This window comes from Lithobates pipiens, unplaced genomic scaffold (assembly GCF_037356315.1).
Source record: "Lithobates pipiens isolate NorthernLeopardFrog02 unplaced genomic scaffold, aLitPip1_a1.2 Scaffold_8, whole genome shotgun sequence".
Taxonomy (NCBI): domain Eukaryota; kingdom Metazoa; phylum Chordata; class Amphibia; order Anura; family Ranidae; genus Lithobates; species Lithobates pipiens.
In genome coordinates this window covers 594,835,216-594,849,905 of record NW_027507903.1, presented here as the reverse complement: position 1 = coordinate 594,849,905, position 14,690 = coordinate 594,835,216, and the positions used below count along the sequence as shown (strand labels likewise).

Below are 14,690 nucleotides of genomic sequence, written 5' to 3'. Positions count from 1 at the left end.
TACAGGCTCGCATAGTCGCCTCTCCTAGTGCTATGATCGCAATTTATGGTTTACAATTTGGGACGTACGATCTACGGGACCTTCCGCAGAATTGTGTAGATGGACTGGTAAGCATCCCTTCTCTTTGTTTTCATGGCTGACCACCTGGGCTCCAGACTCAGAATAGCCTCTCATAATGTTCAGGGATTAAACTCCCCTATCAAGAGGAAAAAGATATTTGACAGTTATAAATCCCTTAAATTGGACGTAGCCCTAATCCAAGAAACCCATTTTCCTGATCGGTACAGCCCTAATTTCTTACACCAACATTTTCCTCAATTCTTCCTAGCAAAATCGGTAAACAAAACAAAAGGAGTAGCAATACTATTTGCTAAATCTAGTAATTTTGTCTGGCAGATGGATCGCAAAGATCCAAACGGGAGATATATCCTCGTTAAAGGGACAATAGACGGTCAGCTCTATTCCTTCGTCTCTTATTATGCTCCTAACAAAGGTCAACATAAATTTTTCCAATCCATGATGGTCACTCTTGCCCCCCTAATGGAGGGCAAGGTGGTCATGGGAGGAGACTCCAATGTCGCTCTAGACCAAGGTTTGGACAAATCGAACCCATCTAAAAGTAGGCTCACTCGCCCCTCTAACAACAGTCTCAGATTCGCTAAATTAATCCATACCCACGGTTTGGTAGACGCATGGCGTGAAGCCAACCCGACAAATAGAGACTTTACCCACTTTTCCGTTCCGCACCAGTCCTATTCTAGGATAGACCATATTCTACTTCCTACAAGACTACTGCCCAATCTCATCAACTCCAAAATTATTGACACTGTTCTCTCAGACCATTCTATAGTCACTATCACTATACAGAAACCTTCCCATACGGCCAAGCTTTCTCACTGGAGACTCAATGAGTCAATATTAACAGAGCCCTCTAGGGTGGTCGACATTAATAAAGCGCTCCTGGACTATTTTGATCTCAACAAGACGGATGATATCTCAGCGGAAACCTTGTGGGCTGCCCACAAGGTCTCAGTTAGGGGGAGGATCATACAAATAGCTTCTCAGATCAAACGGGAAAGGGAAGCAGACATCCGCAGGCTCGAAACCACTTATGCTGACCTCAGGGCCAAACACAAAAGAGATCCCCACAGGTTCCCTACCTCTCTTCTAGACTCCACTAAGCTAGAACTAAATTTAGCATTAACGGCGAGGGCTGAGAAACAGTTGAGATGGTCAGGGGCCAAATTTTATTCTCACACAGACAAACTGGGGCGAATGCTAGCCAATAAACTCTCTCCAAAAATGAGATGCAGGACTATCCCCAAAATCAGGACTCATGACCACATAACCACTTCTGACCCCACAAAAATCATCTCGGCCTTTCGGGAATTTTATGCCAAATTGTATAAAGACGACTGTCAGGGACCCCCTAGTCTCTCCGCTAACTTTTTGGACTCTTTACCTATCCCATCCCTTTCAGATGAGCATAGAGCAATCATGGAGGAGAGGATTACCGTAGAAGAAACACTAGCGGTTATACGGAACTTAAAGACGGGCTCTGCCCCTGGCCCAGACGGTCTGTCGGTACCCTATTATAAGTCTTTTGCGGAGACACTGGCCCCATACTTGACAAATTTCTTTAATGAAAAAGTTTCTGGTTCTCCCTTACACCCGGACTTGAACTCTGCTTTCTTGACAGTGATCCCAAAACCAGACAAAAACCCAGAAGAAGTAAGTAATTACAGACCCATTTCATTGATCAATAACGATCTCAAAATCCTCACTAAAATACTCGCAAATAGATTAAACTCCTTTATCCGAACATATGTGCATAAAGATCAGGTTGGATTTATCCCAGGCAGACAAGGCCCAGACCAGACTAGACGAACCATAGACGTGATCTCCATTCTCCAATCAAATTGGCCTAGTGGCCCCAAACAACAGGGGATGATTCTTTCATTAGATATACAAAAGGCCTTCGACTCAGTGTCTTGGCAATACCTTTTTGGGCTCCTGGAGCGTTGGGGATTTGGAGATCGCTTTAGGGGATTGATAAAAGCACTTTATTCTACACCCTCAGCAATTATTAAATCGCAGGGATATTTATCCACCCCTTTTAAGATTGCTAGAGGCACTAGACAGGGGTGCCCTTTATCCCCACTACTCTTCGCAATTGCGATCGAGACTCTATCAATAGCGATCAGGGTGAACCCTGACATCAAAGGGGTTTTCTGTGGACAGCAGGAACACAAATGCGGACTGTTCGCTGACGACTTGATACTCTTCATCACCTCCCCCCTTATCTCCCTCCCAAATCTTTGCAATACTTTATCATCCTTCGCGAAAATTTCTGGATTGGAAGTAAATTTCTCTAAATCACAAGCCCTCAACGTCTCCCTCCCCCCACCTACGGTGGCTTCACTTAAATTGAATTTTCAGTTTGACTGGAATGACCAGACCATCAAATACCTCGGCATAAATCTTACTCCCAGGTTCGAAACTCTATATGAAAAGAACTATCCTCCCATGTTCCGCAAACTCGAACAAGACTTAAAGGTGTGGTCTTCACATCATATCTCCTGGATGGGTAGAATCAATGCCATTAAGATGACCCTAATGCCAAGACTTCTATATCTCTTTAGAGCCCTCCCGATCCCGATACGGTTGGATCATCTCCGTGCTTTCCAAAGCAAGGTTCTGAAATTTATCTGGGGTGGAGCAGGTTACAGATTGCCCCAACAAACACTTTACTTAACACGTAAAAAAGGGGGCTTAGGCCTCCCACACTTATATAAATACTATCAAGCAGCCAGACTTGCGCAAATCTCAGTTTTATATTTTAAGGGGGAGAAGCCTGACTGGCTACAAATAGAAAGTTTAGCAGCCCCACTCAATACTATAGACTTCCTACTTTGGTCCTCACCCAAATGCAGACCTCCAATCATGGCTCCCACTCTCTCCCACTCCTTAGCCTTATGGGACAAATTAAAGCGGAACCCTTATATCGTCTCCAACACAACCCCCCTGTCACACATTTTCCGGAATCCCAAATTCCCCCCCGGTTTAGAGATCCAAGCTTTCCAATGGTGGCTTGATAAAGGGCTGTACCGAATAGGTCACTTCTTTTCTAACATTGGACCAATTTCCCTTGCTCATTGCATTAGCAAACTGGACCTCCCGAGTTCGGAGAAGTTCAGATTCGGACAAATTAGCCATTTCCTACACAGCTTGTGGTTAGAAAAACCAAATCCCCCTTGTTTTTCAGAGTATGAGCGTTGGTGTGGTCAGGCGGTGGAACAAAGGGGGGGGGGATATCCATTATCTACACTTCACTGCTATTCCCTACGGGGAAGTCCTCTTATATGTCGTCCTGGGAGGAAGATCTTCAGTTCCACTGGAGCTTGGAAACCTGGCAATCAGCCTTCTCTATGGCCTTTAAAGGAATAATAAATACTTCCCTAATGGAAGCTAGCGTAAAAGTAATTTCCAGATGGTACCTCACTCCCGCGAGGCTGGCCAAGATGTTCCCTTCGGCTGACCCTTTGTGTTTCAGGGGCTGTCATCTGCAGGGCACATTATCTCATGTATGGTGGGAGTGTCCTAGAATTAGACACTTCTGGAAAAAGATATTCATTATTATCAAAAAAGTAACCGGTCACGAGTTATCCAGGCTACCCGAGACTGCTTTACTTAATGCACATCTCCCTCTCATCTCTAAATATAAGCGGAAGCTAATCCACTTTATTCTATTAGGGGCTAAAATGACCATAGCTAAATCATGGAAACAACCCGGGGTCTCCGTCAGACTCGCCATTAGAAAAATCTCCTGGATTATGTCCCAAGAAAAACTAGCTAGCTCTCTCTTGGATAGGAAGCAAAGTTTTGAATTGACCTGGGAGCCTTGGGCTCATTATGTGGGGATCTCTCTGATTCCTGGGATCCCCTCAGTACAAACACTAAGTTAGAGTGACCACTGAGAATGCTTTATCTCCTTCCTATTATCTCTACTTCTCTCTTTCATCTTTCCTTCTCTTTATCTATCCCTTCGGAGGGCTATCCTCCTCTTCCCTCAGGGATACTGATCAACCATAACAACAACCCCCTCTAGTTGGATGCAGTTATGACAAGGGGAGGGTTACCCAATTTCAGTTCTGATGGGAGGAACCTGGTTCTCGTGCAGCGTGATCCCAATTGGGGCGCGGGAACAAGGTTTCCTCAGTTATTCTTTCCAAGTTTAACTTTTCTGGGGCTCTTATATATCTCTTACCTCACTTTAAGAAGCCTTAACTGTTACTTCCGGTAGAACCCCTTTGAGGTCCCCTCCTCTAATAGGAGATACGGTAACCTATCTAGTTCAGATCTCCCCTCATTATTGTTTCGCTACCGAACCTCCTCAACAGGCTTCTAAGATTGACTTTACTGTTATATGATTTTTCGAATTATCTTTGTTGTTACTTGAGCTTGTTTAGCTCTTTTTGATGTTTCAGTATCTCTGTACTACTTCATTTCTGAACAAAATAAAATATTTTGCAAGAAAAGTGTAATAGTACCTGGGGGTGTCTATAGTATGCCTATAAAGGGGTGCATGTTTCCCGTGCTTAGAACTGTCCCTGCACAAAGTGTCATTTCTGCAGGAAAAAAAGTAATTTAAAGCTATAATGAATTGCTGGCTCCCCGTAATACAGAGAACAATCATTGAAAGTCATTGATAAAAAATAAAAAATAAAAATAAAAGCATGGGGTTCCCCCCAAATTCAATTACCAGGCCCTTTAGGTCTGGTATGGATATTAAGGGGAAACCCGCATCAAATTAAAAAAAAATATGACGTGGGGTTTCCCCTAAAAATTCATACCAGACCCTTTATCTGCGCATGCAACCTGGCAGGCCGCAGGAAAAGAGGGGGGGGGGCGAGAGAGCACCTCCCCCATCTGAATCGTACCAGGCCACATGCCCTCAACATTGGGAGGATGCTTTGGGGGTCTGTGACCCCTCAAAGCACCTTGTCCCCATGTTGATGAGAACAAGGGCCTCATTTTTTTTAAAACATTTTGGTTTGAGGTTCCCCTGTGGGGAAAAAAAGATTATTTTTAATAAGGACTTTTCCCAATGGTATCTGTGTCTTTTTTAACATTCTTTTTACACTTTCTTTGTATAATGGTAGGGGTACTTTTGTACCCCCTTACCATTTCAAACAGGGGGGCAGGATTTGGGGGTCCCCTTGTTAAAATCTGTTCTTCCAGATTCTGATAAGCCCCCTGCCCGCTGCCCGTTGTTCTCATCAACATGGGGACAAGGTGCTTTGAGGGGTCACAGACCCCCAAAGCATCCTCCCAATGTTGAGGGCATGTGGTCTGGTACGGTTCAGGAGGGGGGGCGCTCTCTCGTCCCCCCCTCTTTTCCTGCAGCCTGCCAGGTTGCATGCTTGGATAAAGGGTCTGGTATGGATTTTTAGGAGGAACTCCACGCCATTTAATTTTTTACATTTGGCATGGAGTTTCCCTTAAAATCCATACCAGACCTGAAGGGCCTGGTAATTGAATTTGGGGGAACCCCATGCTTTTTTTAATCAATGATTTTCAATGACTGTTCTCTGTATTACGGGGCACCGACAATTCATTGTAGCCGTGAGTGATTTTAAATGACTTTTTTTCCTGTAGAAATGACACTTTGTGCAGGGACAGTTTTAAGCATGGAAAACATGTGCCCCTTTACAGGCATACTATACACACCCCCCAGGTATGAAATGTAAAGGAATATTACACTTTTATTGTTTCACTTTAATCACTATTAAAATCACTGCTCCCAAAAAAACGGCCCTTTTTAAAACTTTTTTTGCATTGATCCATGTCACCTGGGGCAGGACCCGGGTCCCCAAACACTTTTTATGACAATAACTTGCATATTAGCCTTTAAAATTAGCACTTCTGATTTTGAACGTTCGAGTCCCTAAGCCCTTGTACACACGGTCGGACATTCCGACGGAAAAAGTTTTAGAGCTGGGCTATAAAACTTTCCGACAACATGATCCGATCGGACTTTGTCCGATTGTGTGTAGCGAATTCCAATCGGACAAAGTGCCATGCATGCTCAGATCAAATTCCTAGACCAAAGCTATTGGCTACTAGCACTAGCACTTTAGATTTCTCCCATAGACTTGTACAGGGTGTTCCGTGGCTTTTCGAATTTGCCGCGAACAAATTGTTCACTGTTCGCCGAATAGGTGAACAGGCAATGTTCGAATCGAACATGAGTTTAACTCGAACTCTAAGCTTATCCCTACATATAAGACTTTAAAATTAGCACTTTTGATTATTCATGTTCGTGTCCAATAGACTTTAACGGTGTTCGTGTGTTCGAACAAATTTTTTGCCTGTTCGCATGTTCTGGTGCGAACTGGATGGGGGGGTGTTCGGCTCATCCCTAGTCTGCTGTACATGATCTGATTGGACAATCTTCTTTAGAGTAATAAACGCTATAAAACAAACCTAACCAATTCAGTTAGCATCAAATCAGACAGACCCTTGCACTACATGGTTTATGGTGGATTTGATATGGCACAAAAAGATTGTACTGTATAGTGCATGGTCAGCCTATCTTTAAAATTGTAATAGTAAAATCATATACGTAAATAATAATATTATGTCTTACTATATAGTTTACTAGTTACCAATTCATTATTTCACGCTATCACTTGGGCTTAGCTTGCAAGAAATGTGTACTAGTAAACTGATTCACTTACTTTGAGATCACTGTTGCCATAGTTGTAGAGAATAGCTCTTATCTCAACTTGTTCATTCCTGATCACAGCATATGGAAGTCGGAGGTCAATGAAGAAGGACAGCTGGACCGTGATATCATGTGGCTTAGACACGCAGATTCCTGCCAATTAAAACACAGAAAAGTAAATTCAAAATCGCAAATTTCTCACACGAAAAAACAAAACAAAAAAAAAAACATCTCCATCCTCAATCACACCCATCCTACATGTAAAAACACCATCCCCATCCTAAATTATACCCATTCTACATAAGGAAACAATATCCAAATCACAGCTATTCCACATGAAAAAGCACCATCCATCTTAAATCACACCATCCTACATAAGGAAACCCCATCCCATCCCAAATCACACCTATTCTACATTAGTGGACACCATCCTATCATAAATCACATCCATACTACATGAGGAAACACCATCTCATTCTAAATGATACCCATCCTACATAAGAAAATACCATTCGATGAAGAAGCACAATCCCATCCTAAATCACACCCATCCTACATGAGGAAACACCAAATCCACCAAAAATCACACCCACCTTCCGTGAGAAAACACCATCCCATCCTAAATCACACCCATCCTAAAAAAGACAACACTGTCTGATCCTAAATCACAGCCATCCTACATGATGAAGCACAATCCATCCTAAATCACAGCCATCCTACATGATGAAGCACAATCCCATCCTAAATCACAGCCATCCTACATGGGGAAACAACATATCCACCCAAATCACACCTATTCTACATTAGTGGACACCATCCTATCATAAATCACATCCATACTACATGAGGAAACACCATCTCATTCTAAATGATACCCATCCTACATAAGAAAACACCATTCGATGAAGAAGCACAATCCCATCCTAAATCACACCCATCCTACATGAGGAAACACCAAAGCCACCAAAAATCACACCCACCTTCCGTGAGAAAACACCATCCCATCCTAAATCACACCCATCCTAAAAAAGACAACACTGTATGATCCTAAATCACAGCCATCCTACATGAAGAAGCACAATCCCATCCTAAATCACACCCATCCTACATTATTATTATTATGGTTTTATATAGCGCCAACAGTTTGTGCAGCGCTTTACAACATGAGGGCAGACATTACAGCTACATTACAATTTGGTACAGGAGGAATCAGAGGGCCACATGAGGAAAAACCATATCCACCCAAAATCACATTCATCCTTTACGAGGAAACACCATCCCACACTAAATCACACTGATCCTACATAAGGAAACACCATCCCCATCCTAAATCACACCCATCGTCCATGAGGAAACACCATCTCAAATGACACCCATTCCACATCAAAAAACAACATCCATCCTAAATCACACCATCCTACATAAAGAAAAAAACATCCCAATGGAAAATTACACCTATTCTACATAAGAAAATACCATCCACATCCTAAATTACACTCATCCTACATTAGTAGACACACACCATCCTATTCTAAATCACACCCATCAAACATGGTGAAACCCATCCTACATGATAAAACAGCATCTTATCTTAAATTACACCCATCCAGCATGAAGAAACTCCATACCAATTCTAAATCACACCCATCAAACGTGGTGAAACCCATCCTACATGATAAAACAACATCTTATCCTAAATTACACCCATCCAGCATGAAGAAACTCCATACCAATTCTAAATCACACCCATCCTTCATTAGCCCCTGTACACACGGTCGGAGAATCCGTCGGAATGTGTCCTATCGGACCGTGTTGTCGGATAATCCGACTGTGTGTGGTATGCATCGGACTGATTCCGTCGGAATGTCCGTTGGACCCAATTTTCCAACTTGTTGGAAATATTTTCCGACCAACTGGTTCAATCGGACATACTCTGATCATGTGTAGAGAATTTTGATCGGACCAAGTGCCACGCATGCTCACATCAAATTTCTACATCAAAGCTATTGGCTACTAGCCTGAACGTAGTCCCATCGTAACGAAATAACGTCATCACGTTCTGAATGATCGGATTTTTCGACAACTTAGGCCGCGTACACACGGGCGGACTGTTCGCCCAACTTTGTCCGCTGAACAGTGTTTCGGCGGACAGTCCGTTCGTGTGTGGGCTTCAGCGGACAGTTTCAGCGGACAGTCTGACGAACAAAGTTTTTCGGAATTCCCGTAAGACAGTCCGCTGAAACTTGGTTTGAGCGGACAGTCCGCTCGTGTGTAGGCTTGTTCGTCAAACTAAGTTCCGCGCATGCTCAGAAAGGATTTACACGGCGAAGGTTGCATTGCAGTGTATTGGACGTCGTATTTTTCGTCCCGTCGTACGTGCCGTTCACGTCATCGTGCACGCTTTGAGCGGACTGTTCGTTCATCGTGTGTGGTCAAGTCCGTTCATGCTAATTTTGAGCGGACTGTTTGTCGGATTGTTTGACGAACAAAGTTGGGGCGAACAGTCCGCCCGTGTGTACGCGGCCTTAGTCCGACCATGTGTATGCAACGGTTTCGGACAAGATCCGACAGGCAAATTCCGACGGACAAAATCTGACGGATTTGGTTGTCGAAATCTCCGACCGTGTGTACAGGGGCTAAGAAATCACTATATCATTCTAAATCACACCCATCCTTCATAAGAAATCACTATATCATTCTAAATCACACCCATCCTTCATAAGAAATCACTATATCATTCTAAATCACACCAATACTACATAAAGAGACGCCATTCCCATTCGATATCGCATGCATCCTTCATGAGGAAACATCATCCCCCATCCTAAATCACACACATCCTACACAAAGAAACACCATCTCCACAGATGGTGTGTTGATGCATGGGTTGTTTGTCACCTTACCCATTTATTCCTCCTCTTTCACCTAGCATTTTTTTATTTTCAGCATACTCAGTGAAAACTGCTGTTAGATGCCAAGAACAGAGCCAGGTGACAAGGATGATGTAACTTCTGTGCACATCGGCAGGAAATACATCGTCAGTGGCTACCCAATGGATGAATGGGACAATGGCAGACCCAGAAAAAGCAGAAGAAAAGATGGTGGCTGCCAGGGTCAGGCTTGGAGTAGGGCACACGTAAATGGGGAAATGTGCCATATTGTGCAAGTATCCTACATGGACTTGCACATTATGACAACACCCAGTACACTGGATTACTTTTTACAAAGAAATATGGTTGGGTCTTTTATCTTCTCCGTTCTTCTCTTTTGAGAATAATATCTATTTTGTGGCCAACATTTTTGCTATAAATTAATTATTTAGTCCACAAACTCATGTTGGAGCCAGAGTCAAGGGCTCTGCTGAAGGTCACAATTCAGTTCTATATTCTGAAAGATAAGGAGATGTACAGTACATAATCTTGAAGTGTGTCCTGCAAAGTTTACATTTTTGGATTTATTTTAAGTGTTTCCTAAATTATTATTATTATTTTTTTTTTTTAATTCAACATTTTCTTTAAAAAAATAAAAATGATTGTGCCCATCAGGGGTGAGGGTTTTTTGTTCATCCCAAAAATACTATCTGGTACTATGTAAACAATTTGTGATATCAGGGTGACAGTTTTTGAAGATGTAAACAATTTTTTGTTTTACATCTTCAATATTATTTTCAAAAAATGTGATAGCGCTAATACGTCTTCTATATGGTATATAAAGGCTTACCTTTGTTTTCAGACAAACTCACAGCCAGAACTTCCCATGTAGTGATTGAATCCTTTAAGAAGAGGCTGAGACTCTTGCTTGAAACCCTGTTTTAGAAGAAATATTTGTTTAGAACATTTTTTTTTCTCCCCTTACAAAGGGGAAATATAACATATAAATAAAAAGTGAAGAAACCCAACAATAACATCAATACATTTTTCGTAGTGGTAATGTTATCATCTTTGTGAACTAGAGAACACTCATCCCATCAGGTTATAGAGATGAGCTGTTTTTTAGCCATAACACAATTTCCTGATAGGATAAAACCATAGAAGAAGCCTAATCAGGGCCGTCATTAATATTGATTGGACCCTGGGCAAAAATGTTCTTGGGTTCTCTTCATTATATCAAGTGGGGGGTGGTTTTGTAGTCCACTGAGAGAATTGTGGTTATGGTCTATGATTAGAAGTGTATATGTTTGGGGAATTGAGGTATAGGAAGAGGATTGGGAACTTGTGGGATATGTTGTAATTTTATTACAGTATTGGCGGTTACTTTAATTTTCACATGTATGTAGCACCCTCTACCTTAGGTAGGTAGGTGCTAGAGTAGTGGGTTTGTTTTTGTACTGTCAGTGTCGGTAAATTTAGGCAGGCCTATGCTAAGGTGACCAGATTTTTAAAATCAAATCAGGGAACATTTTTTATTTTTTTTATTGATAAATTGGAAACTATTTTATAGCATATTTTCCTCAAATGATATATGCAGTGTATGTGGTATGTGTTTATGGAATGATTGTGCGTTATTTCTCACATTTCGTCAATGAGATAAAAAAAGAAAAGAAAAATACTTCTTACACCGTGTGCACGCGGTCGGACTTTCCGATTGTGTGTGGGCTTCATCTGACTTTTTTTTTTTTAATTCTGACGGACATGTTTTAAATCTTTCCGACTGAATCAATTCCTATCGGGAAAACTGTTTGTCTGTATGCAATTCTGACGGACAAAAAACGTTGCAAGGGCAGATATTAGTGCCTACTGGCTATTGAATTTCCTTTTTTTAGTCCCGTCGTACGTCATCGCGTTCTAAACAAACGGACTTTGGTGTGATCGTGTGTAGGTAAGTCAGTTTCAGCGGAACTCCATTAGAACTCCGTCGGAAAGACCATCAGAGCTTATTCTGGCAGAAAAACTGATCGTGTGTCCACGGCATTAGAATTTTTTTTTTTTGGGGATATGACTACCAAATGTTATGAAGATGAGATAGAGAAAAAACTTGGAGGGAGGGATGGGGTGCGCTACCTGTGCCTGCGGCCAAAAAGTGGAAGTGACCAGCAGGTGGGCATGGTCAGCAAGTGGAGGTTTCTTCATGGCATACAATGGTGTTCAGTATGCCCTGGCCTCTGTATAACAATGAAAAAGACAACAAATGCAGCACGACCTATACAATTCTACAAATGAACATATAAGTGCAATGGTAAAACCTATGAAATAATATCCAGTGCAAAACAACCAATGTATTGCAATATAGTAGTGATGGTGCCACCCCCTGTGCAAACATATTTGAGAAATTGAAGAGCTTCAATGTGCAAATAATGGTGAAACTCCCTATATATGATCATAATAAAATGTACAATTGATGTACATATTTTACATTTTATTATGATCATATATAGGGAGTTTCACCACTATTTGCACATTGCAGCTATGCAATATTTCTTACCTTTTGCAGAGAGGGTGGCACCATCCCTACTATGTTCTAATACACTGGTTGATTTGCATCTCTGTTATTATTATTGTACGTAGGGGGTTTCACCATTGTTTGCACATTGAAGCTCTGAAATTTCTCAAATATTTTTGCAGAGGGGGTGACACCATCACTACTATATTGCAATACATTAGTTGATTTGCACTGGATATTCATTTATATGTTTTATCTTTGCACTTATAAGACCATTTGTAGAATTTTATAGATGACGTGTAGGGAAGCGCTGCATTTTATTGATTTGCGTTAGAAGAGGAAACAAGCTAATAGTCTCTTATTGCTTTTGAGATTTTTTTTAGTTGCATGGTAGCTGTTTTACTTGAATTGCTATGTCCTCTCTAAACTATTAACCACTAGCTCTGCATATTGGTGATCAGTGTGCCCCCTGTATTCTGGTGCTACGTGCAGGGAGCAGTAGGATGCTACGTGCAGGGAGCAGTAGGATGCTACGTGCAGGGAGCAGTAGGATGCTACGTGCAGGGTGCAGGAGAATGCTACGTGCAGGGTGCAGGAGAATGCTACGTGCAGAGTGCAGGAGAATGCTACGTGCAGGATGCAGGAGGATGCTATGAGCAGGGTACAGGAGGATGCTACGTGCAGGGTGAAGGAGGATGTTATGTGCAGGGTGCAGGAGAATGCTACATGCAGGGTGCAGGAGAATGCTACATGCAGGGAGCAGGAGGATGCTACATGCAGGAAGCAGGAGGATGCTACATGCAGGAAGCAGGAGAATGCTAAGTGCAGGAGAATGCTACATGCAGGAAAATGCTGCGTGCAGGAGAATGCTACGTGCAGGGAACAGGAGGATGCTACGTGCAGGGTGTAGGAGAATTCTACGTGCAGGGAGCAGGAGGATGCTACATGCAGGGAGAAGGAGGATGCTACATGCAGGAAGAGTGGTGGGTTGGTAGCCTATACAGGGAGAGTGTGAAGAGTCTGGGGAGCAGTAGTACCACGGTCCCCAGGCCAGGAAATGTGCCGTCAGCTCAGGAGATCGGATGAGAACAGAGGCTACTCACTGCTGCTTGCAGAGAACACACTGCTGAGACAGGGAGAGAATTGCCAGACAGAACAGCAACAACTAGCCGATAAGGAGACACCGCTACATATATGTACTGTATGATTATGTTATGTTCATGAAGGAAGCAATTACTGAGGTTTATTCCAGGTGAACAACAATGGTGTAAAAAGACTGGTGTGTACCTATCGGGCTGGTTGTGAATGGCTGGTGGCCAGTACAGGTTTAAACAGAGCATATTGTATATACGGTATACCCACTGTAACCTCGAGGAAACTGAGACCATCAGCCAAACATGTTGGTAAAAGCAAAAAGCAGTCCTTTTTATTTTCAAAACCAGGTGAACAGAAAAAATTGTTTATCTTCAGCAAACAAAATAGTCCATCCTTTGGCAGGGCCCCCATCAAGAGGTACAGCCGGTGTTCTGCCTAATAGAGTCCGCCTATCAAATGCTGTCCGCTCCGTACTGCGCATGCGCAGTACGGAGCAGACGAAGCTTCGGAAAAACTCCGAAGCTGAACGGCGCCTGCGCCGTGAGTGGAGGAGGTAGCCCCACTATGCAAGCGGACATAGGGTTAAGAATTTTAGAGGGCCCCTCGCGGGCGAGCTTCGCTCGCCACGCTTCGGGCTCGGCCTCGTTCCGCTCGGCTCTTTTTTATTCTAACTCTATGTCCACTTGGATAGTAGGGATAGAACCTGGACTCACGGCGCAGGCGCCGTTCATCCTCGGCAATTTTCGGAATCTGTGTACCTGTGTACTGCGCATGCGCAGTACGCAGGGGACACCATCTGATGGAGGACACTATTTTACAAGACACCGGTACACAAGTAAAGGGCTCAGGCATCAGAGGGGCCCAGACCATGGGTCACATAATGTGAGGACTGGTGATTCCCAAGGTATGTGTGGCACTCCCTCTCACCTGTCCCGCTGCCCCGCACCTGTGACACTGCATCCCACCTGTCCCGCTGCCCCCACCTGCGACAGTGCCTCCCACCTATCCCACTGACCCCGACCTGTGACACTGCCTCCTACCCGTCCCGCTGACCCCCCACCTGGAACACTGCCTCTTACCTGTCTCACTGCCCCCCACCTGTCCAGCTGCCTCCCACCTGTGACACTGTCTCTCACTTGTCCAGCTGCCCCTCACCCGAGACACTGCCTCTAACCTGTGATACTGCCCCTTCACCTTTCCCACTGCCCCCACCTGTCCCACTGTTCTCATTCCATGACACTTCCCCCTCCTGTCCTGCTGCCCCACCCTTGTCCCGCTGACCTCCTCCCATGACACTTTCCCCTCCAGTTTCCGCTGCCCCCGCTTTTCCCAATGCCCCCATTTCATCCAGCTGCCGCCTCCTATCACAATGCCCCCCTGCTGTCTCACTGCTCTTCTCCTGTGACACTCCCCACTCCTGTCCCACTTCCCTCTCCTAACACCCTGCCCCCATCTGTTCCACTACACCCTTCCTGTCCCACTTCCCCCC

At 43.6% G+C, this 14,690-nt stretch overlaps 1 protein-coding gene across 1 annotated transcript in view; it reads right to left on the bottom strand.

Moving 5' to 3' along the window:
* The window catches only part of LOC143961248 (venom factor-like), a 205,025-nt gene that overhangs the window by 100,643 nt on the left and 89,692 nt on the right, over positions 1-14,690 (bottom strand). Inside the window, exons 19-20 of the mRNA XM_077470483.1 lie at positions 10,448-10,533; positions 6,741-6,880 (exon numbers count right to left, since the gene is read on the bottom strand). Coding sequence (XP_077326609.1) covers positions 6,741-6,880; positions 10,448-10,533 — 226 coding nt within the window. The remainder of the gene's footprint in view (positions 1-6,740; positions 6,881-10,447; positions 10,534-14,690) is intronic.